The sequence below is a fragment of the Anguilla rostrata genome, chromosome 5 (genome assembly GCF_018555375.3).
Source record: "Anguilla rostrata isolate EN2019 chromosome 5, ASM1855537v3, whole genome shotgun sequence".
In the NCBI taxonomy this organism is placed as follows: domain Eukaryota; kingdom Metazoa; phylum Chordata; class Actinopteri; order Anguilliformes; family Anguillidae; genus Anguilla; species Anguilla rostrata.
Window position 1 is genome coordinate 60,291,637 of NC_057937.1, and position 25,771 is coordinate 60,317,407.

Genomic DNA, 25,771 nt, shown 5'->3' on the forward strand with positions numbered 1-25,771 from the left:
TGTCACTCCCGGAGAGCCAGCGGCCGATTGTGATGTCACTCCCGGAGAGCCAGCGGCCGATTGTGATGTCACTCCCGGAGAGCCAGCGGCCAATTGTGATGTCACTCCCGGAGAGCCAGCGGCCGATTGTGATGTCACTCCCGGAGAGCCAGCGGCCGATTGTGATGTCACTCCCGGAGAGCCAGCGGCCGATTGTGATGTCACTCCCCAGAGAGCCAGCGGCCGATTGTGATGTCACTCCCGGAGAGCCAGCGGCCGATTGTGATGTCACTCCCGGAGAGCCAGCGGCCGATTGTGATGTCACTCCCGTAGAGCCAGCGGCCGGTGTGCCTCTCGAGCAGCGCCTTGGATCACCCCCCAGAGCCAGCGGCCGATTGTGATGTCACTCCCGGAGAGCCAGCGGCCGATTGTGATGTCACTCCCGGAGAGCCAGCGGCCGATTGTGATGTCACTCCCCAGAGAGCCACGCAGGGAGGGATTGGCTGACACTCCCGCGTCGGCGAAGCCAGGACTGGCGCGTTAGCGTTTATCCGCCAACCCGGCCTCCTGTCGGCAAGCTGCCCTCACTGGACTCCCAGCTCCTCTCTGACCACACCGGGTTACACACAGGTTCTCCAAGGGGGGGGTGAACATCATTTTGGGAAAATTTGCATGTATGGGTCAAAAAAATGACAAATTGTTTTCCTACTGACTATAAATGGCCCATGCATAAAATATACACACAGGTGTGTAAAGAAATTAGATGCGCTCTTAAAATATGCATAGTTGAGACTGGTTACTCTCTGTCACAAATTTGCATGCATATGAAAAATGCCCCCCCCCCCAATCTCGGTGACCACAGGGCCAAGAGCGCTGTCTACTGAGGGCCGAACCTAGCAGCTGAACAGCCTCGGGTTGGACCCTCTATACACCTGCAGGAGCAGCAGTTTCTCCATTCTACACCCCATTCACAACCAGAGGGAGAAGTAAGCTGCATAGAAGAGCACTCGCTGTGCGACAGCAGACGAGATTCAGCTGACTTATCAGCAAATCCCCACACAAACTGGGCTACCGGCTACGGAAGCCATTTTCCCTTCTGAAGTGGCGACATGCCTTCTACCTGTCTCTGACAGTTTTTTTGGGGTCTTCTTTTTCAGCCTCATAATGGCTTCCTTGAGTTTCACTGGCACGGCTTTGGTCCTCATGTTGACAAACACCAATAACAGACTCCAAAGGCAATCAAGAGGCTAGCATCGAGACTAGATACTGAAAGCTCTCTTACACCTGCACTAAGGAAGCAAATGAAGACACCTGACTAATCAGAAACACCTGTGTAGCCATTTGTCCCAGACACTATCATGCCCTGAAATGGTGGGGGGGGGGGGGACGGCACCCTTTAACACCCTTCAATAAAAGCTGAGAATCTGCACTTTAACCGCATGTGAGTCAGTTTGACTACAAATCTAAAATCGTGGAGTACACAGCCGAATCAAGAAAGAAAAAAAAAAAAAAAACTCTTTGTCCCAGACATTATGGAGCTCACGGTACGTTACCATGGGGAAGCTGGGATTTATTCAGCTGGCATGAGAGAAGTGACCCGGAGGCTCAGCGTGCACTATCACACTCACACTCAGTCACACGCGCAAAATGGCCGCCCAGCCGTACTTACCAGGCGCTCTCAGCCGGTGCAGTGACTGGTATTTAATGAATGAGTAAACCAAACATTTTACAATGCAAAAAAAAAAGAGAGAAAGAAAAAAGAAGAAAACAACAGCTGCTTTATGGAAATTATGGCACCTGGGGCATGAAAAAAATAGATAAAGCTGACAGGAAATTAAACTTGTGAGAAGACAAAGCCCTTTAGGTTAGCTTGTTCAGATGATACATGTAATGGGGGGGTCATTTTCTCACATGTGCACAGATGAAAATAGACCACGAAAACACAAGCACAACCATGGAGCAGTAATAAGACTAAAAATGATCTTCGCTGTTCACACTGTTCCATACGTTTCCATGTATCAGTCCAGCTGATCGGGCAACAGAAGTACCAATAAACAGTCTTCACAATCCTCCCATATTGGCCAGCAGCGAGCACAAGCTAGGTTATCTGGTGGCTTTCATAAAGCACAGGGCCACTCAACGGCAGCGGCTTCAAACAGATAAGATATGGAGATTAATGTACTGTGAGTTGATGATTCATACATTCGCATTCATTTGGGAAATACGGTCCAGAGACATGTGTTTTGCTATCTAAGTGTGAGACTGGAGGTCTTGGATGTTTTATTTATAATTTTTATTTATTTATTCCTGTTTCCCAAGTTTCTGACTAATAAGCCTGTGAAACTGCTGGTCTCCTTCAGGTTTTTTTTCGTTGCCAGTTTCAAGTGAAAATGTGATTGGGTCTGCTCCAGACCGTGACCTACACTGCCACACCCTTATATTGCTGACATGGTTTTACACAGCCACAACTAGACCTGGGTTGTCTGTTACCTTCTGTTACAGTCTCCAAATAAATCCTTTTCTCGAAACAATGAAATCTATTTTTATTGTTTTTGGCTGGACCGCAACAGCGGGACCTGCCCTACAAACGCGAACGTCTGTGACCGAATGAGTGAGTGATGGTCGGCCGGATCGCGTGTGCTAGGTCCAGCCATATACTAGGTTTTAACCTGGTCTTGTTGGCATTTTAAAGAGATCTTAAAGTAGAACCATAGCTGGATCTACAGACTCTCCTTCATGTTGAAACTAGGCCTTCTGGAGACTTTTTTGTGGACTAATCGATTGTGCAAAGAGCTCTGTCTGATGGATCAAAGGACGTGTTTTGGGGGCAAGAATGTATAAAAATAATTTCTCAGGTGAGCTATCCCTTTAGCAAATGAAGATGAATAGCGTGAGATTCTGAAGGTGATTCGAGCCACAGCCCAGGTCGGTCGTAGCCTTGCAGGTAAAACCCTTCCTAAGAGCCAGCTTGTACCTGTTAGTGCTTCGCAGGTGACTTCCCTTCTCTACATCACATTCGGAACTGACAGGCACCTCGGGCCGGGTCTAGGTGTGACTGTGCATAACCTTTAAAAAGCAGAACACCGACCGCAAAATATAAAGGTGTGACGGTGTAGTCAGGTGCACGGGTCTGTGAGTCGGACTCTTTGCGCTGACCTTGCCTACAGCCATGACCCCCTCGCCATCGATTTCTTTAAAAACGATACGTTTCTGAAGTGCAAACGGACCGTCACACACGTCCTAGCCTTATTCTGTAGCTCTAGAAGTAAATTTGAAACTCTCGGATGTTTTAAATAAAGGACTCCTCGGGTCGTACAGTATGATTACCGAGCGCCATTATCTGTGTGCACTTATGGCCAAGCTGATAATAAAGTTTTAGAAGGGGGCGGCTGGCACACCCGACGAGGCTTCCATCGGCGTAATATCAGAGAGCGTCATCGCGAAGGAAATACGACTGCGCCGACAGGCAGTTCCTGTCCGGCAGCGACCGCACTGTAACCGCGATCGACAATAAAATCACCGGAGGACGTCCTCTCCCGAGATTGAATATCAAAGCCCCTCTCTCGCCCTGACGTCGAGGAAGAAAGCCGTAGACCACGTACTCGTGCACTCACTGACAGATAATTAAAAAAAAACCCGAAAAGCCATCAACGTCAACAAAGAGGAGCGAGGATAACATTTGCTCATTTGCAGAGAAGACCATAACATCGTACCGGGGAAAGATACATCCAGAGATGTACGCCTTGTAGCAACGCCGCGACGTGCCCGTAACAATAACATTTTCTTTCAAATCCCCTAGCTTTATTTGTAATTTCGTAAATATGAGGGTAGCAAACACAAAGGTTTTGACTTACAAAATAATTTCATACCCCGGTCCTTAGGACATTGACACTGAAATAATACATTGCATAACCCCTCAACATGGTGGGTAGGCAGCGTATTACAACTATTGGGCAGCCAGGCTTATAACTCAAGAGGTTGCAGGTTTGATTCCCAGGTAGTGGGGTGGGGGCATTGCCATTGCCATTGCACCCCTCGAGCCAATGGGCACTTAACCTGAATTGATTCAGTAAACATCCAGCCGCGTTACCGTGCGTTCGTAAGTCAGAAGGTCGCCCTGGAGAATTCTGACATTAAGCAAGTTATGGCTTTTCATTTGTGCCACTTCAAAAGGACACGTTTCCTCCTGTTACTGGAAGATTAATGCACAGTGAAGCCAGCATGAAAGAGCGGTGCAGGAAATGGGTCTGTACCTTGAAGGCCCAGCTTGTACCCCGACGCAGAACCCCAGAGGAACGCTGCTCGTACGTAGCTGTTTTAATATACATTCAGCAGAGAACAAAGAATGATGCATTTTTAAAAAAAACGTATGTTCTAGGTATTCGTGCCTGTTAAGCAATACACTTAAATGTCAATAAAACGGCCATACATTTATCAACGTTGTGTTTAGAACTGGCTGTGTTACAACTTAAACCCCCTGTGAATCAGAGCCGATATTTGTATGTTTTTCGTTTTGTTCAAAAGCGGCTCCTTACACCTTCTGAATGTAGTCGCAGGGTCTGTTTCACCCACCAAAAAAAAAAAAAAAAGAACAAGCAGGCCAAAGCCCCCCCCCCCCCCCCGATAACCTCCATCAAACTGCAGAAAAACAGGAAGAAACAGAGCGCTGTACAGGTACTGCCATCTGCCAGCGTCTGACGAAAGGCCTCACATTTAAAAGCAATCAGCTAAATCCAACATGTCTGCAAAGCCCTCAAGGAAACGGCAATTATGCTGTGGAACTATGAAGTAAAAAAGAGAACAAAGTCCTTTTTTTACTTTGAGCTTATTATAATGACCATCTAATCTTCTGCAAGAAATCTATTCCAGTTGCAAGCACAAGGACCTTAAATGAGGCATGACAGCAGAACCTTTCTCTTCACAAGTAAAATTACCTCGCATTCCCCATATTAAGCCAATCAAAAAAAAAAAGATGCTATTGTTACAGAGATACGTTAGATTTTGTAGCTTAAAATAAAACCACTTAAAATCATTAAATGCCTGACTAACCCCTGGATTCAATCAACCTGTCTTTCATACCTGCAATTAAAAGCAAGCCCCCTTTCTTCTGGGGCACACCCAGTTCAGGGATCATTAAAATTAATGAAATAAATAAATACATTTAACACTAAAAACAAGCAGCACATGCAATTATTTGTAAATTAGTGTTGCAGGAAAATGTTCCGTTAACACAGGGGTATAAAGCTGTGATGTTATCAACATAGGCTTATAAGATTTCAGACAGACGTAATTACAAGATGTATACAGTATGTGATAACAGGACAGTAATCTAGACTTGTGTTGGCATCAAACTACATGCTTGGTTGAGGGTTTTTACATTAAATCTTGCCATCAGTCATGTCTTTGAAATGTATGGGCTGAATAATTAGCTCATTTAAAAATTAAAATTAGCAAATGAAAATTATCATAATTGTATAATCTCTCTATTTTTGGATCTGAATATATTTAATATAGTTAAATAAATGCAGGGCTGTAATCACAAACAATTATTTCAGGTTAAGCAAATGCATGCACACACACACACTCTCTCTCTCTCTCACACACAGAGCACTCTCGCACTCTCTCTCTCACACACACACTATCTCTCTCTCACACTCTCTCTCTCTCACACACACACAGAGCACTCTCGCACTCTCTCTCACACACACACAGTCTCTCTCTCTCTCTCACACACACACTCTCTCTCTCACACACAGTCTCTCTCTCTCTCTCACACACACACACACACACACAACTCCCTGGGTTGACTCCGAAAGATAGCACTTAAGATTTACATGGTGATTGGAAGCAGAATGGCAAACCAACTTTGAGTGATCAGGCACACAGAGCTCTAATTAAGGCTCGCTTTCATGTAAACTGGAATGAAATGTAAGAGGTCTGCTCCAAGGTTAGCAGGCACGGAGCATGCTGAAGGGACTGTGCCTGCTAAGAGTGGATTTTTAACAGCATGCCCACTCCTTTCCGGACCTGTAGCCAAACCAAAGGCGGCCGGCATCGTCCACAGTGAGATGTTACTCGATAAATGCGATAGGAGTACGTCTCATCCCCACTTGGACTCATTTAAAATCTCTCAGTGTTTAATGAACGCCGAGCATTTCGCAATGCATGCGCATGTACGGCCCATTAATTAAGGTCTCGCTGTAGGTTAATGAGGGAAACGATCATTAATATACTGTTTCACGAGGTCAATTTGCCGCACTTTTAAAGTAATTAACGAGGACGCGTCACAATTCTGATGTTGAGGGACACTTTGTGTACCGTTCTGGACAGTGGCTGTCCTAGCCCATGAGAGGCCCTAAGCAGGGTCTGATTTCTGGCCCTCCAAACCCAACATCATAAAACTTACATGCGTGTGTATATATATTTTTTTATTTATTTAACCTTTATTTAGCCGGGTTAGTCTCATTGAGATTAGAAATCTCTTTTTCAAGAGAGACCTGGCCAAGGAAGCAGCAGTCGATTACAGACACAACAACATTTCAGTATTTAACATACTGTAAAAGCAGTCAAACAGCAATGTTCAAAGTTTCACAATCTGGTTACACATGAGTAGTCTGTAGTGCAACTAAGGGTCAAAACAATTACAAATTTCACTTTCCTCCATAACATTAAGCCTTTTTTAAAATCATTTAATGATACAAGCTCTAGTAAATGAAGTTCTTTCTGGAGCTCATTCCATGCTGAAGGAGCTGAGAACTGGAATGCTTTTTTGCCAGCCTCAGTAGGAGCCTTTGGCACAGAGAAGAAAACACTGTTTTGTGAGCGAAGCCGGTATTTTCCATTTGTCTGCTGGACAATGTACATGCATAGGTAAGATGGAAGCAATTTCAATATGGCCTTGTAAATGAAAATATACCAGTGACACAGCCTACGTAATGCCAAGGAGGGCCAGCCCACTCTCCTATAAAGAATACAGTGATGTGTCAAAAATTTGCAGTTTGTAAAAGCAATTAGGCTGCCCCCTGGTGGTCACACAGCCTGAAGCGGTGGTTCTCAACCTCAATCTTGGGGGACCCCCTGTGTATGCTGGTTTTCGTTCCAACCACACTTGTGATCCCAGAATTTGAATATGCTGTCATTTTTTTTCCTTAATTAGGTGCTTTTCATGTCTAGAGGACTTATTTACCCTCTTAAAACAGACTATGCCAGAACTAGTCAAGCAATCCATGAAGAATAACAGTCTGATGTTCATGTTGTGCTTACTGTACTGTACTATACTGCAAACAATTAAAAGAAAATTATGTAACTGGTCAAATTAAAGACTGGGGTAAATCAAAAGGCTACTAGACGGCGAAGGTGTGGACACTTGGCCACAAAGACAAAGCATATCAAGCCAAATCTGCATTGTGTTAATAAGTTTAAGAAGAAAATTACGAATGAACTGAAACACGTTTTGAAAAAGCTAATTATGAGCCTACTGATTCACCTAATTTTTTAAATCTCATGTAATTGCTTGTAAGAGAGCACAATAAGCACAATGTGAACATATGACTTTTATCCTTCCTGCCATGCATAGCTATTTCTGACATTAATACGGCTTTAGAAGGTAAATGATTCCTCTAAACATGAAAAGCACCAAATTAAGAAATTAACAGCTTGTTCAAATTCTGGGATTCTGCCACTCTGATTGGAACAAAAAACCAGCATACAAGGTGGGGTACCACTGGTTTATCAGGTAAGCCCAGCTCTGGTTCTGGTCCTGCTCGGTTCCCTAGGGACAGCTTAATATCGAAAGCTTTATGAATACAGGCGTACAAAAATAGACTATAGCCCAAAAGAGGGATGTCAGGTTAAATATCAGTTCATTAACAGATGTTATTTTTAGATTCTTGACACAATGATATTTATTTGGCTGTTACGCAACCAATACCTTTACGTATGTTTGATGGGGTGACTCACTCCAAATTTAAAAAAGTAACATCGTTGACAACTAAAATAATAACCATGTGTAATATTTGACATTTCCCACTGCAGTTCTGCATATCTCTCGTTTGCTTCCAGTATAAATTATTCACTGTGAGATTTACTGCACACAAATACACAAGAGGCAAGGGGGGGGTGGGGTGGGGGTGAGAACAAAGGTTTTTCTTCCCTTCTCTCCTGATCCATGTAGGTTAGATCACAGGCGTATTATTTGTGAGCGTACAGGAAAAGCCATGTCAGTTTTCTTTCTATTATAAAGGCCTCAGGGGAGAAGACTGTGCCAACTGCTGATTGACAGGCGGCTCCGCCCCTCACGGAGCTATTCAAAACTCTGCGTTCAATACGTCAGCCAATCAGGTGCAGCTCCCAAGGGTGCTGACCCCGCCCCTTCTGATCTATATCACTGTACGACACGAAAGCTAGTAGCACCGACATGGTACAAATTTATAAATAAATAAAATAACCAGGAATCTTTTCTTCTGAACGTGAGGACCCAATCCGAAGATCTACGTCAATCAACAGACACGTAATAACACAGATAACCAGAAAAACGTTTAACTTTTCTCAATTAATTTCTACGTTAATCAAACACTGTTTTGCAGCCGAAACATTACATTTTTTTGTACCCTCTATTTATACAGCAAGGCATTTACTGAAGTATTTCAGATTAAGCATCTCACCCAAGGGGAGAACAAAGTCTAACCTGACATCTTTGAGTCACACGTCCAGGAGGTCCCCAACAATTGTACTACACTGCCGCCCACTGCAATGGCAAGAGCTTATTGGCTATCCAGCAGAATAATGTGGTAAATAAAATCCATTTTGTTTTGTCTGTGTTGCGGGGAAATACGTTTTCTGAGTGTCAATTCAGATTTTGGATTATTTCAAGTAATTTGCGTCATAGCTCCTCTGTGCTGGTCATTAGTACAATTTAATTTTCACACGGCAAACCACTGAAATTCAATTATTATTTTTTACTACGAAGCTCAGACAAAAACAAGACACAACACAGACATGTCAGCTCAGACAGAGTAGCAGGCGGACCACGAAACCACATCAATAGATAAGCTCAGGAGATCTGTTTACATGGAAGCCTGATTGGCCAAATTGCTCTCTGGTTAAAGACATCAGGGCCAATCAATGAGAAGATGCACGTTTAACTCAAGAAGAACTACAACTGTTCCCTTCACGGTCACATAAATTGCACATATATCGTACCACAAATCATCGACTGTAGCTTTTCTGTACAATTTTCCTTCACCTGGTCTTTGCATGGCAAATTGTGGTCACTCACTCACTCACAGACGACCTTTGAGGGACGTTTTGTGGGACGCATGCGCATGCGGTGCCAGCTAAAATGTGTCTGCAGAAGTGAGCCGCGCCGTGGGTCTGGACGGTTATGTGCTTGTTATATTTCAAACAACAGTTTGAAACTGAGAGCAAGTCTTTCAAGATTAATGGGCACGCTAATCTGGTGTTGACTAACATTAGTTTGGGTTGATTAATTACACTCCTTGTATGTTTATGGTATTCCCAATGAAAATATCATGGTTAATATAATCCTGTCTTTATTATTAATGGTATTGATGTTATTATACTGCTATAACTAGTCATTTTCACACCATCACATGACTAATGTCTACAAATGCAGTTTAAGTCACTTTCTTTTTTTCATTTGCATGCCTTGGGTATGTTTTGGTTTTCTCTGGAAGTCTACTGCACAAGAGCGCTAGATGAAATAAAAAATATATTTTTAATTCATTCATCCATTCTTTTTTATCCCCAAAATCAATTATATTGCCCACCAGGGGAGATAATCATTACGGGAGGTTTTGCTTTAAAAACAATTTGAGAAAATTTCAATTACTAATGGAATTGTTATTGACTTTCTGTGGGCATCAATCATCAGCTTCATTGGTTTACAAACATTACGGTAACTGAATGTTTTTATCAAACCGAACAGACAAGGTTAGAAAAACATTTTGGCTATTATCACAGAGATAGGTTTCTCCGTTATGCTACAGCAAAACAATGTCTCTCGTGAATTATAACCAATTCGTGATAATATCCTTCTATATAGCTTTGTAGTGTCGCTTGCAGATCACTGTGAATTTGGACGTCAACGACACAATTCATCACAGACAAACACGACCGACAATGATACACACTAAATTAGCTTTATAACTTCGCACGGTTAGTTCGTTAACTGTTCTATAAAAAAAATAAGCACTACGTGTATTCGCTCGCAAATGTATCAAAGAGACTAATCATACTCGCCTATAATGAATTTTCATTGGAAAGTATATCTGCTTGTGCTGTTAACTGCAGTGCTATCGGATATCCAAGCCTCATTTATGTGAACAATTTCGAGCTACGGCGCGCGTCCCTTTACGTACCCATGCGAAAACACGACATTACTGGAAGCACGACCTGAAACGAGGACGTTATCTCGCCAATTACAAAAAATACATATAAATAAATAATAATAATAATAATAATAATAAAAAGCAACATTCAAAAAGCTACGTACGTCTCGAAATTTATCCCAACGTCCCGCGAGCCATTTATCATCCAGAAAATTTCCGCCGTCCGATCTAGCTGCTGCCGGGAGAACCTGACAGCAGGCGACTGCACAAACACTCAACAAAGCTGCGTTCAGCATCTGCAAGAGAGGAGAAACAAAAAAGGCACGTCAGAGACTGTAACGCCGCATAACCCCGTACCTTTCGCGGTCTAGTCACGGAAAAAATAAGACGGAATTGAGCGGTACGACGGGGTTAAACTGCGGCCCTACGCATTCGATGTAATTAGGGCAACCATCACCTTCCGAGTGATCTCAGCGCTGTTGCATTAAGATGACAGCTCTGTCTGCCTTTCCGCGGGTCTCTCTCTCTCTCTCAGCTGCGTCTGACGGCAGTGCACTTTAGTTTTGCTGGCTCGCGCAGGCAGACCTCCGTTCTCCGCACTGAGCGCGATCTCGCGGCGGCGGGCGCGCGCGTAACAACCCCTACGCTTTCCCCCGTGCACAGGAGAGAGAGAGAGAGAGATTCAAAATGGCATTAAAGACACCCTGCGCCCTTTCCGACGTGCTGAATCTTGTGACCCCGCTGTTGTAATTTTACAGTCTTTAATTTAGCCTATTTGAGTATTTATAGGCTGCACTTACTGAAATAAGGCCTAGTTGCACTTCCCTGAAATATTTACTCGTTGTAATTCGTTGATTTAATGCAGAATGGTGTTATTTAAGTGCAGTATCTTTTAAATATATTTTGTGTAATATTTGATGTGGAGCATTTATACAGAAAGATTTAGAATCAACTATGTCTAGCCTGCAGGGAATCAAAGGGACTCGGCACCCCCCAGTGTTTAATAAACACAACAAGTAGCCCACAGTCTGACTGCTGCAACAGGCACTTTTACACAAATTTACAACATTCAGTTTGAACGATACCAACTTCCTCGCCTTCGGGATTCATTGGCTAGACATTTCTGGAACAGCCCAGCTTACCTAGTAGACATTAAACAAGTGGCAAGTGTATAGATTTATAACGTCGTCAAGCAAACTGAAGAAGGAATAGGGGTTTGTCGCAGGCTACGTACAAATCACATACAAAAACAAAATTAAAGGTGTAGTCCAGTTTGGCAGTGCTGTTTCTTTCCACATTGGCATGCATAATCATTCATGTAATTTTTCAGTTTAGTACTGTAAAATAAGATTATGTAAAGTGGGGAAGAGGCTTTATAGATCAAATTTAGTTCAACCCCATCCATGACTGAACTAATCACTTGTGTACATACAGTGCATACATTACTATGTATGCCAGAAATTCAATGCTGTGTAGTGGATCTGTTTTTACACTGATTTATATGATCCGCCCTCTGCGCTGATTCTCATTTGTTGTATCGATTGATCGATCGATCGACTGACTGATTGATCGAGTTTGACTGATGAGGTTCTGATGAGATGGGTTAAATCCTACCCGAAGCGCAGAGTGAACACACAGGATCTGCGTCTTGTTCCCAGCCAGAAACATGATGTTTTAATGAGGGCAACATCCATTCGCCCATGGCATGAAGTAAGGTCGAAGGTCTTAATCCAGGTGGCCTAAGCTTCATCACGGGTTGTAGCTTCACGTATGTTTTTCTTTGTTGTTTGATTCGTTTTGTGCGCATTTCTCTCTGGAGACAGTTAATTCCTGAGAGCCCCCCCTCCCCTTATATCTCGTGAACGCAGAGATGCTGTGGCATCCACACGCTACAAAAGCAAAACAAAAACAAAGGATAAGCGGGTAGGACAACTTTCAGGGCAGGACTTAAGTTTAGCTTGAGCTTGAGAACGAAATGCGCCTCTTTGTTATTACACCTCTGTACCCAAAGCTAAATTAAATGAAGTCACATGTCATTTAATTGTTGGAGCTAGCCGGGCATTGGTATTCAAATATCAGTAGAGGCTATGCTTGAACCCACAGAATGAAGGGCATTCATCATGTTAGCAGCTTTAGAACATGAAAAACTATTAATATTTGCATTATTTGAAAGGTACGCATTAAGATTCTTAAGCATACATCATCGACTTCAAAGGCGCAGTTAAATATGAGAGAAGAGTGGGCGGGTACAGTTCTATTTATGCACGCGCAAAGCATATCGAAAACATGGGTCGTTTCATCACCATGGTGTGAAGAAACAGGAGCGTTTTCCTGGTCCAAACAGGCTGTTTTTCCCTCTCGGTTTGTTTGTTTATTCTCCCAGTGCGCATAAGAATGTGTCCGTGCCAACATAAACTTGAACGTTCGTAGAATGCTCCCTGTTTTCTTTGCCCGCGTACAGAGTGTATCAGTTTCCCCTTTAAGGAAATGGCGCGATCTGAAAAACGGCACCAACAACAAAGAGCATTGTTTTGCCCTGGAAAACCGCGGGCAAAGCCAGGGACATTTTAGCACCAGAGATGTCAGCGGGGAGCTTGGCAGACCAACAACATTCACCCCCCCCCCAACTTTTCCAGTGTTTGAACTCCTAATTGTTTGTTATGCACCCCCCCCGTCTCCTAAATAGAAACTTTATTGTTTTGTCGAAGAAATCCCGTCTTGTCCTTTCATGTTTTCCTGCCTTGGATGTGACTCCTAATGCACATTACAGCCACTTTTTTCACTGATTTGAGAGTCTGTTTGTCAAGCCCTCATTCAGACTGCGGGTTGGAGCGTTTGATCCCTATCTGAAATATTTTCTTAAAAACAACATACCCAGGCTGCCAAATATGTTCATTAGGTTACTGTTCAGACTGGCTTAATACTACTCTCTGGAACTGCTCTTGCATTGGGAGCACTTTGATGAAACTCAAAACCCAAACTTGGGAACGTTATCTAAAATGTCCTTTTACAGCGTTTGATTGTCCGTCAATCATGTTCTGGCAGAGTCCCAAGATGTCAGTCATGTCCAAGCGACCTTGTTAACGCTGAGCGGTTCGCTTGTGAGGTGCCCGCGCACGTCCTGCATCTGAAGCGATGTAGACGAACCTTCTGATCTGAAGTAAAATCACATTCCAGTCTATAGAAATTACCTTTGCGGCACCAACAGTCACAACCTGATTCGCGCAACGGAGCTTGTCCTTCAATTGTAAGGGCACACAAAATAGTACTCCGGATTTAAAACAATAAGAACACGAAACAAAATGTAAAAGATTAAAAAAAAAAAAAAAAAAAATCACATTTAGGTTTAAACATAGATGTTTACCGCCAATCTGTTAAAACACTGGCATTTAAAGTGCACCAAAAGTATTACATCCCATGCAATTACGTTTCGTACTAGCTATGAAAACACATTTTAAATGGAAGAAAACATTGGACTCCTTTTGTTGAGAGGCTGCCGGATATTCCTCAAAAAGCATGCATACGGTAAAATGTCGTTTTAAATCAACTCTGACAGGATACACGTTGGTTAAAACTCTGTTGGAGTGAGATCAACACATTAAAAACACCTCACTGTGCATTGTGTAAAAATCGTGGGGGAAGTTTCAGTGTCTCTTATGTATTTCGCAGGAGGCACGGAACCTTTTTAAAAAGTGTGCATTCCTGATCAAAATTGTGTGGAAGTAAACCGAAGAGTTTTGAGTAATCTTTTTTTTTTGGGGGAGTCATCTAGCAACAGTGAGCACTCCTGGAACATCTTCAAGAAGTTGAGCCTGAAACTGTGTTAGCTACAGAAAGTTGACAGTCTGTTCATACCAGGGAATTCATATCTTTTGTTTACCAAGGCCATGGTGTTTACAGTGTGTGTTTGCCGGAATAAAATTTTAAAAAGTCAGGAAAATGAAGGACAACAGATACACGCATCGCGAGTCCGCTGGCTGGCACCCACGGGGATGTTACATTATTTACTCGTCATCATTAAAAATGCAAAACAAGCGGGTCAGCGACGTATGCATACATAATATCCCCAATACTTTTTCTTTTGGAGCTGCGGAGAGGGAACGGCACATTAAGGCTCGTGGCTGCAGTGCAGGTTTCCCTAAGTTTGCGGCGAAATGCGCGTGGTTAAAAATGAATAAATAAATAAAATTTAAAAAAATTACCTGCGCGTGCTGGGTCAGCCTCGCGCTGCTAAATGTTTCATGCGCCTTGCTGTTACAGTAAACTAGCTGTTTAAAAAAACATTACCATCTGGGAGAAAAAATGTATGCATTTTTATACTGATGTGAAATTATTGTCAGATTGAGTCTATATATGTATAGCCTATATATTCTCTAATATCACACTGACGCAGGTCGTTGTATTGACGATTATGAAAATTATAAAAAAAGCTTACTTTTGGAGTAGCATACGTTTATTAAATGTCCATGGAAATGACATTAGATTATTTATTTATTTATTTTTGAAACATTTAATACAGATTTATTAGTGGTTGGGACGAGTAGCCTAACAACATTTTAAACCTCATTCCATCATTCCCCTAAGCCATAAAAATCTGTTTGGAATCTTCAATAGTTTACTTTGGAAATGTCGAAGTCGTACTGCTTTAATAAATTTGTATTTAAGTTACAGTTTAAGTTTAAAAAAAAAACAAGGCTTAAATCTCAGAACAGACAGATTAATTCATCAAACTCCGCTTTGGGAAGTTCTTTTATTTATTTTAGTTTTTTTTTTCAAGGGGAACCAAGCTGAAAACAGCTCTAGCCTCAGATGATCTGTCACTCAAAGGCAAATAATTCAATATCCACTCAAGTGTTACTGCCCAATAAATATATAAATAATATGGAAATATAGTGTCAACCGCATTACAGACGCTCAAACACAACACCTGCGTCCCAAGGCCTTATACCTTGAAGGGTGACGGGACTTACTCGCACGGGAACCAGGGGAGATTAAATACTTCCATCTTTCATGACCAGTTATTTAGTTTTCAGGAAAATTAAATGGCAATGGAAATGAGAAACACATGGATTTGTTTATGTGCAATCATCAGGCAAAACCAAGAAAGACAGCTGCTTTTCAGCTAAAAACACAGGAAACGAATAGATAAATCATATAAATTGGTGATCGCATATGTTTTGCTCCTTATTACACTGGTACGCTCCAGTCAATATTTAATCATTAAACTAAGGTGACACAGGTATTATTTTGATAAGCCCATGAGGAACTAACAATTTTCTGCCCTCATAATATTCCTTACATGTTCCGACGTTCCTTGCACAGCATAGTACAGTAATAATGTGCACTGACACAGATCTCCCACACTGTACACATACAGTACAGTGCTCAGGAGAGAAGCTAAGGGGGTTCAACAGGGAAAGCTTTCCCAGGTGCAAGGGGGTCCAGGGAGCCCCTAGAGGTGGGGCCTGTGTGTGAGTGTGTCTGTGTGTGTGTGTGTGTCTATTTTGTGTGTGTGTGTGTGTGTGTCTGTGTGAGTGTCAGTGTGTGAGCGTGTAAGTCTATGTCTGTGTCTAGTGCGCGTGAATGAGTTTGTGTCTAGTGTGTGTGAAGTTTGTGTGTCTGTGTGTCCGTCGTTTACAATGATAGCTTTAAAGTTTAAACCAATTGGCCTGGAGGCTAGTCCAATCAGGATGCCAAGAAAAGCCTGTGCATCACAATACCCGTCTCTGTCAGAACAGGAGCCAGTGTGGAGAGACCAGCGCCAGCTAACGCTGTGGCCGATGGTGATTCAATGTGCTCCCCCCCAGTCAGAATGCAGTGGGGGTCTGGAGCAGGGAAAATTCCGGAGTTTAGGAAAATAAAGAAATTCCCGGCCGGCGCGCAGTTAAATATTCCCAAGCGCGGCTCACTGACGGCACGTCACAGTCGCCGTTTTTTAACCGTGCCCATGTAGGTCTCGCTGACCTCTGCCGCACGCTCACCCAAACCGCATTCTGGGAGCATTAAACTCTGTGTGGGATTTCGCAATTTTCGCTGTGATTTACTATTTGTCTGGCGCCAGTGCAGACTTTTAAATGCAGGCATTATGATTTGTTTCATTTTTTTTTTTGTGTGTGCTAAGTCTGGACTTAAAGGCTTCATTCACACTACTGAGGCAACAGGGGACAGTGGGGGGTGGGACGGGGTGGTGGGTGGGGGGGTTTGGTCATTTACAGTATGACATCATGTTAAGCTGTCAGCGTTTTTCAGCCGAATCGGAAAGTTTCCATTTTTCAGCCATTGATATGGTCAGCAGGTCAAGCATTCTCTGAAGAACTTGCACATTGGCTGGAGTATAGGTGTGAATGAAAAAAGGCAGGGGCTTGAATTGTAAGGATGCGGGTTTGATTCCCAAGTGAGGCACAGCCGTATTATTGCCCCAGAGAAAGCTACCTAATCTGAATTGCGTGAGTAAATGTACAACTGTATAAATTTGCTTATATAGTTGCAAGCTCTCAATAGACAGTAAGCTCTCCATGAAAGTGGATGGGAGACTGTTGGTGAAGACAGAGAAAAACACAAGCCGACTAGCCACATGGTAACATTTTCAGTGCGAATGGTAGTTTCTGTGAATGAGTCCACAAAGAACTAAAATAGGTACGTCTTCAGAGTAAAATGCCCTCCGTCGGTTGATTCAATGCAAAACATTTGACTGTGCAGACTGCCGCAGGGAAGTCCGAGCGCCATGCGCAAAATGGACTAAACGAGACTCATCATTATTGGGGGAGTATCTTTGGGGTACGCGGATAGGGCTGCCAACCGACAGTGCCCCCACCTGTTTGCAGAGTACACACGCTGCATACCTCTGCTAACATTTGAATTCTGAAAATTCAACTGCCTGCAAACATTTACATACATATATATATATATGTCTGTGCATCAATGTCTGAAAATTTAAATTGATATAATGGGGCAGGCAATATCTATGCTACAATTACCAGTACTTGATTTTTATTTTTATTTTTTGTCCCGCATACTTTTGGGAAGAAGTTCTACGGGCGCCCCTCCCCTCAGCTGCTCATCAGTAACACGCTTGCATCGGAGCTGAAGTCTGGAACCCCTTACCTGGGGAGACAGGCACGGGAAGTCCATGCTTTATTGCTTCGGCCATTCGGAGAGAGAGGCGGCACGATAGGTCAAGAACTCCGAGCCCTTGTGATGTCACTCAAGCTGAAGCAGGCCTTAAGTCATAATGAAAGGCAGAACGGGGAACTGCGTTCAATTTACGACAAATTTTAATGCATCCCAGCATCCCTTTCCCCGTCTCCCCCATCCCGGCCTTCGTTTACGGCCGCTCGTACTGGAATTTTAAATACGCAAACTAAACAAGCTGGTCTGAAATATGATCCTAATGCAGTTTGAAAGTGTGCTTTCGCTGCAGATTTCACCCTCCCGAGGACCTTCGTTTCTTCTCCTTGGTCTTGAGCTCTCTTTTTTTTTCCTCTTTCTCCCTCTTTCAGTTCTGCTTCTTTTGGTGTTACATCTCAATCGCTCATGCAATTCACTAGGGGGAGTGGGGTAGCGGGGCGTTGGGGATGGGGGGGGGGGGGACTGTTTGAAATTTTTCCTGTTTGAAATGTGTTCACAGCCAAATGAGCATGGCAGCGTGTGATCATTACAGCCTTCAGTTTGCCACTAGCAGGCCCAAGTGTGAAGATCCAAGGTCTTGGCTCGGTCAAAAAGAATCAAAGACTACAGTGAGGTCAGAGGTCATGACCTTTAACCCTTTCATCAGAATTTTTTTTTCCAGAAAAAGAAATTTCCTTTAAAAAATCCTTTTGATATTTTAATAAGTCTCAAACTCTGTACAAAGGTGAAATATTCACTGTGTGTGTGTTATTCCACCAGGCTGTACTGCATGTGGACTTGAACTCCACCATATACCCATCACACAACTGTGACTGTGGGTGTCTCGCACCTTTAAAAAAAAACCTGAATCAAAGTAACTTGTACAACATAAATCCGGTTTTGTCATAATGGATTAAACACAGTATGTTTCACTGCTGTGCACCTGAAATGCAGAGCACCCCTAAAAAATACTCTGATCCTCAAAATGAAAATGGACTAGAAAAGGTTGTACATGCTGCATGTAGGGCAGAAAGCGTTTGTGCTGGGGGGCTGGGGTGGGGGGGGGGGGGCTGAGGGTTTCATGAGGAACGTTAGCACGGCAACACCACACACTGACACTTCAATTAAGAAGGCTTTGATGGTCTGGAGGGGGCTGCAGGTGATTGGTCCCTCGGGTGATTGCCATGGTGATTGCCGCGGCGAGGAGCCGGGGGCCGACGGCTGATTGTGTTCCCGTTTTTTTTTTTACAGCGGGCGCCGGCCGCGCCCGCCCCGCCCCGCCCCGCCCCGCCCCGCCCGCCCGCCCCCGGCCGGGTTTCGTCTCGTCTCGTTACCTGTCAGGTCTGATTATGCGGGTCCCGGTCGCCCCCCCCCCCGCCGCGCCTTCGCTCGAATTACCGCCGGGGCCCTCTGCCTCTTAACGAGCCACCTGCAGTCTCCCGGAATCACGACCAGCTCATCGCGGCGAGCGAGCGAGAGAGCGAACTCTGCTCGTCCAAAAAAAACCTCCTCCTAGAGTGCCAGAATTAGGGAAGGACAGAAACACAATCAGCCGCGACTTAGCGCCGCGTCTTAGCGCCGCGCCGTTTCTTTTCTTGGATTCCGGACGCCTTCCAATTTGTCAGGCGCGCCGGGACCGCCCGCCAGTTTCCCCGCCGCCGATGAAACTCAAGTCGCGTCAGTTATTCCGTCCGTCGCCTAAACTGTACTCACCCATGCTCTTCAGGGACACGGACTGCAGGGCTGCTGGGTGGCTCATCCTGTTAAGGCTCTGTTCCAGTGTGTGGACGGGCCACATGGTCTGGTATCTGTTAAGGCTCTGTTCCAGTGTGTGGATGGGCCACATGGTCTGGTATCTGTTAAGGCTCTGTTCCAGTGTGTGGATGGGCCCCATGGTCTGGTATCTGTTAAGGCTCTGTTCCAGTGTGCGGATGGGCCCCATGGTCTGGTATCTGCTAAGGCTCTGTTCCAGTGTGTGGATGGGGCCCCATGGTCTGGTATCTGTTAAGGCATCTGTTAAGAGTGTGTGTGTATGTGTGAGAGACAGAGAGAGAGAGAAAGAGTGAGAGTGTGTGTGTGAGAGAGAGAGAATGTGTGTGTGTGTGAGAGAGAGAGAGAGTGTGAGACAGCGAGTGTGGGTGTGTGTGGAATGGACCTTGTGCTTGAATCACTGGCCCGTCCCCTGACTGAGTGAAAGTCAGGGTAGCTGGATATAATTGGCAGTGACATACCGCATGGAGGTCACATTCAGAGTGCGGCGACCTCTGACTATTTACAGTAAATAATCATCCGCCATCCATGCTGATGGAGCTGAGCTGACGCATCTTGCAGCTCTCTTAGCGGTAAATACAGTGGCCTGCTGGGAGGGGGGGGGGGGGGGGAAACACGTTGTGTTAGGCATCATTAGTCTTCACTTTCAGGTATTATAGACTAGCACGGAGACACAAGAAATGACCGCGAAGGAATAGTTTTTTACCGTGACGGACAAGGTTGGCAATCTGTTCTAATCTGTTTTGTAATACAAAATTGATGTATATCTAAGCCTTTGTGTGTGTGTGTGTGTGTGTGTGTGTGTGTGTGTGTGTGTGTGTGTGTGTGTGTGTTTCGAGGCCAGGGATGTGTTCATTACACTATTCTTGTTTGAGGCAGCTGATGTCATTTGTCAAAAACCCATAAAGACACTAAGTACCACCAAGCATCTACTCATTTAACAGTTAACAGGGAAGTGGTTGAACCTTTGGCTGCTGTGCTAATCGAATAGACTGCCGCGGCATTCTCCTGTTCCTCCAGTTATTTTATGCTCACCCGTCCCCTCCTTCTTACAAAGAATATAAATCCCTCTGAGCAAATTTCCCCACACCATATTAGGATTTTAAGTAATTCTTATTTTTATTGCTGGAAAATAGTTGATAGTTGCTCAAAGTTTAAGGATATGTTGTATATCCTTAAACTTACAGCACTACTTAAGTTGACCATTTTCCCTGTTTTGTAATATATTTCATTTTCGATATTTGTTTTACCGTACCTGACAATAATTATCCATTAGATTTCTGCACCGTATTTGCATAGTACATCGGTTGTTCAATGGTCTATGAAGCACTGCGTCACATTGTACAAGGTAAATATATTCCTCTGACTGACAGGAACATGAAGTATCTGAAGGTCGAATGGAGCGATGGAGGGAAAGCAGATGGGGGTTTGTGCGTCAGTACCAGAGTTACGCAACACCCGGGCACTACCGATACATGGACACGGTCTGTTCCTCACCTGAGGAGCAGAATTGAACTGAGGAGAGCAGAGTTGAACGTTTGCCTTCATTTCACCGCGATCCTTTCGGCTCACCCGGGTACATGGATACACCAATCGGGCCACACACACACACACAACCGTCTCTGCAGTTAATAAGCGGCAGTAATTACCGTCCTAACACTTCCCCGGTAAACATTGGGAACATCACGCCAGTTAGTTATTTTCGGGGAGAGAAATGAAACGTCTCAAGGCCCTTTACAGCTGAATTGTTCGGCCAACTGAGAAAATCAGGTGGATAAACCTTCATTTAACCTTATGTAATAACGTTAGACGTGCACGGGCATGACTGCGTATAAATATATATATATATATTAGCCGTTAGGCTGAGAGAGAAAGAGGGAGGGCGAGAGGGTGCATTTTAAGCGCTATTCCCTCGTTAAATTGCATCTACACTTCTTCTGTTCTATAGAAACGAGCTTGGTTGAGCGTATTACCAACCAACACGCGATACTGTCTTGAGGGCAATTAACTCGCGCGAGCGTACATTTCCCTCGACGGTGCGTTTTCAAAGGTAGCGACAGGGATAACAATGAATGTGTTAAAGTGGCCTAAACTGTGAACGGGGTAACGGCGAGGAAAAATATGTCAGGCCAAATATGTACAGCAGAACATTAACTATGAAAAAGTCTGCTCTTTACAGTCGATTCAGGACCAGCTTGAAGCAATTTCGTAGCCTAACAACACGCAACAGTAGACTTTAAAACGATTAAACGCTCAGAGGCGGATAAGACTCGAAATTCGTGTCTCCATGTTCTTTCAGTTGTGGTAACTGCTGACAGCAAACACGAAAGGCGCGTTGTCGCCACCTACTGTACCGTACCTCGGACGAGCTGCCGGCTTACTCTTAAATTCAAGGAAGGATTGCAGTGGTTCTTTAACGCTACTGTGTCGTACAAAAAACAAGCTCTGCAGAGTATTCCTAAAACGTGACAGAAACAACACATTTAGTTGTTCATGGATTTTAAATTATCCTTCAGTTTGAGGTACATTTGAACTTGTTGCAATGACCTTCGGTATGCACTTGTCGCTTTGGATACATTTTTATTTATTTATAGTAATTTAACTTAAGAGTGTGCTCAGATTCACTCTGTCCTTTTCAGGTTAATTAAGCATTTCCAAAGCGTGAGTGAAAAGTGGGGTCGTGGAATCGTGAGTGAAAAGTGCTTCTTGAGGTTCATCTAAATTGTTTGTGGATTGTTTGATAATGGTGTTCTTTGATTCGATGTCATAACTGCAGTAATTTATTTTCTTTGGATCTTATATGGAAAGGAAATATGTTACAGTATATTTTAATTTAAACAGAGTGTATTATAATGCAGAACATAGCCAGTCTCTCAGTAATTAATGTTAATTTTTAGGTTCTGCATGATTATGTGTTTTACCCGTTACATATGAGTGATGACAATACATAGCTGTGGAAGGTCTTACACATTATATCACTATATGATGATGTCCATCCATCCATTTATTATCTATACCTGCTTATTCCTGGTCAGGGTCGAGGAAGGTGCTGGAGCCTATCCCAGCATGCATCGGGAAACAATGTCCATATAAAGTGATTTTTTTTTTTTTTTTTGCTGTCACAGTCTGTAATCTTCTGCGATTTTCCTTCTTATTACTTTGATTATGTTGAGGTTTGAACAGGAAAATTGCTTCGTCCATGTTCTTGCCACCAAAACGGATGAGATCGTCTGCATGATCAAAGGGAGGTGAATGACTCGTAATCTCTATTTACGTCACAGCCACCATTTACCGCAAGAGTGCTTTCAATAAAGCTGTTTTCCCTGTTACATATAACAGCCCGAATGCCCTCTCCTTACAGTGGTGCCCTTGGTCAAGGCACTTGCACTGAAACTGATGGACGCTTCCTAGAAACACCGAGGAACATTGCTTGAGTTCAATTATGCACAATGTTGGAATCAATGATCGTTCACAAAGGTTAATCCATTACTTGAAAGACACAAGAAACACCACGCTGATGGCGTGGGTTTGGACATCATACAGTGTGTATATTCTGTACAGTTGGGATTGTGGACATATTACACTCGCATACAATTCACACAGATGCATTATCAAGTTATTTTATTGATGAAATTTTGAAAAGAATAACATGTGTGTGTGTGTGTGAGAGTGTGAGTGAATGTATGCATGTGTGTGAGAGAGCGTGTGTGTGTGTGCGCGTGTGAGAAAGATAGAGGACGTATGTGTTTATTTTAACCAGAGTGTATGTTAATAGTCAACGGCATCCGAAAGAAAATACCAGAGGTCGATGCACAATCGGCAAGAGATGGCGGTCCATAATCCATGACGTGTTTCAGCACAAAGAGTTCCTGTGCCGGGGCCATGTTCACAAACCTGAAAAGATGCATCCTAATCATATGTAGCAATCCATCATCCGCCTGTCCACCTGGAGCGGAATCTTCGGTCTCCAAACACTCCACAGAGCTCACCCTTCTCAAGGATGCGGTTACATTGTGCTGAGCGAGCGGAATCGCTTTGAGAAGAGGGTCCTTGGTTTCCACTTTGATACACCATCAAAGAGGGATACGTATCACCTCTTCATTTCGTGAACAAAGGCACCCCCCCACACACACACATACACATACAGGACATGTTGCAAGCATGCACGCAGCATATTGGACTGAGTTACTAAGGAATATAAATAGCTTGGAGAGAATACTTTCTAAACGCTGTTTGAGCCACTTAGAAGCATCCGCATTCTGTTTTGTTGTTGTTAGTATGGAACATTAAGGGCATACTATGCAGGATTTATACCTTTGGAAATATTATAAAATAACCACGCTAAGGCATATCTATGCTGCACTTTCAGTCTCTGCCTTTGTGCACCTTTAGCTGTAATTTTTATATTCAATTAAATTTTATTGTTATAGCGCTTTTTTACAGTAAACTGTCACAAAGACGCTTTACAGAGTAGCAAAGCAAGAAACAGAGCAAATATAGCAAACACCAGAACTGAACCCCCAAATAGCAAGCACATGAGGTAAAAAACACTCCCAGTAGGGGGAGAACCCTCAAACGGTGGTGAGAAAAAACTCCCCATTGGGAATAAATCTTGAGAGGAAACTGGCTATATTCTAGAATGTGTTTTTCTATGCATGGTGCTCTTTTCTGTTTGGGGAGCGGTGGGTGTGGCTACAGAGCCAGTGGTTTGGAATCAGATTTCTATACAGTGTTTGTTGCTAGCTGCTGCAATGGCCCAGATACAGCAAAGCAAAAAGACAAGGCGACAGGACTCATTCAGGAGTTAACCTTGGAAATTATAACCTTGGAAATCGATGGCATCAGATAAAGTTCACCAAGGGGACTTGGCTTGTTTTCCGTTGGACTTGTAAGCAACATTACCTCTAGCTATCCAGCTAGGGTTTCCAGATGTCTAGTTTTTGAACGGGATGTCCACCAAACAATCTGTACATGTCCAGGTTTGTGGTCCTGATCGGATAATGAATAGGAAAAATGGGTCTGGGTAATTGATAGGAAAAATTCACCGGCAGTTTCTAATGAATTTGCATGTCAGTGACTCAGTCGGTTGTGGTACTCCAGGTGAGCTGGCGGGGATGAAGATGGAGGAGAAGACCTCTTTGATTGTAAACAAAGGTTAAAAAAATCCTGCATATTATGCCCTTAAGGTTTGTGGAAAGCAACAGAAGAGAAAGAAAGAAAGAAAGAAAGAGAGAACGGAAGAAAGGACTGCAACGGGAGCTGTAAGCAGCTGTGAGTGTTCGATGACAAACGGAGCTTTTTTAAAATGCGGAAATGAAGGTCGATCGGCCCTTAATCACAGACTGGTGCCGCTGCTGGCTGGGCCAGAGAAGATTATTATAGACCCACCGCTGCGAATCAGGGAAAGCCTTTAATTTCCTGGCTTAACTTGACCAAAACATAGACTTTTAGCCTCATTTGCAATCTTTAGCGTGCCTGAAGAGATAACATCCACGCTGGCCTTATCGTCGCAAAATTAGAAAGCAGAAGGGGAGAGCCATAAAGCAGTCATGCTCACCCTGCTGTGCTGTGTAATAATTACTGCAGACACATAATCACAGGAGCTGCTATTAAAATTATTGAAGCCAAGAGCAGTTTTGCAAAAGTTATTAATTTTTTTCTTCTTCTTCTGTCAAACATAAGTTGCGCAGACATTCTTTTGTTGTCAAGGCAACCTGCAGCTTTTTGTGTAAAGAAAGCTCAGTATGTATTTAATCACAGTTATGCCTCCCATATCCATTCAACTAGTGTTATACAGTATATAGTATGTGTGTGTGTGTGTGTGTGTGTTTGAATGTGTCAGAGGTCATACATCCTGTTTCTTCTGTTCACACTGAGCACATAGGCTCATTGTATGGGCTCAGCCAAGGCTGAAATCTGTGCATTATCACAAGGGTGCCTGGTAACCCATCCGCCACCTCGAGCACCACACTCTCAATCCACCTCGTAGACCTGCCGTGGTGAAAACTGTGTCTGCATTAACTGGTGATTCGGTTGTCGCACTGATGACTTAGGCCAGCCCGGATTGTTGCCTAAATCATTATGTGTGTGCACTGCGCTGTTCTGATTCGCTCATGATAAGAGCGTTTTTCCGAATGCCCACGTGATTTGCATCGGAGGTTTCACTAGGCAATATAGCGACGATGATGCCAGGTGCAACTGTTCCAGACTTTCTTCACATGAAGTACACTTTGTTGTACGTCGCTCTGGATAAGAGCGTCTGCCAAATGCCTGTAATGTAATGTAATGTAATGCACAAGTGTTCTGCGTCGTGGACTTCGGTGAGTTAAAAAAATATTTCGGGGAAAAAGAGGTTTATGGGTCATTTATTTACAGAGCCCAAGCAGATGCTTAGTCCCGGGTCAGACTCCTTGTCCGAGTTCCCATTCCGAGTTTCTGTGGCGTAACGCGGGGCAGTGCCCGCCCAGGTAACGGGAATGGTGGCGCGGTCGAGTGGGAATGCCGACGCAGCTGACGTAGTGATTGGTGGATGAAGCGTGTCATAGGTTGCATGGCAAATATGCTCA

General features: G+C 43.7%; 1 protein-coding gene across 2 annotated transcripts in view; it reads right to left on the bottom strand.

The window, feature by feature from the left end:
* Nucleotides 1-10,947, bottom strand: part of spock3 (SPARC (osteonectin), cwcv and kazal like domains proteoglycan 3) — a 54,017-nt gene extending 43,070 nt beyond the window's left edge. For both annotated transcript variants that reach the window (XR_010330287.1, XM_064337505.1), the window contains exons 1-2: nucleotides 10,786-10,947; nucleotides 10,493-10,624 (exon numbers count right to left, since the gene is read on the bottom strand). Coding sequence is in view for 1 of the 2 variants with exons in the window: in XM_064337505.1 (XP_064193575.1) it covers nucleotides 10,493-10,624 (132 nt within the window). In the remaining variant the exon portion in view is untranslated. The remainder of the gene's footprint in view (nucleotides 1-10,492; nucleotides 10,625-10,785) is intronic.
* Between the last annotated feature and the right edge of the window lie 14,824 nt (nucleotides 10,948-25,771).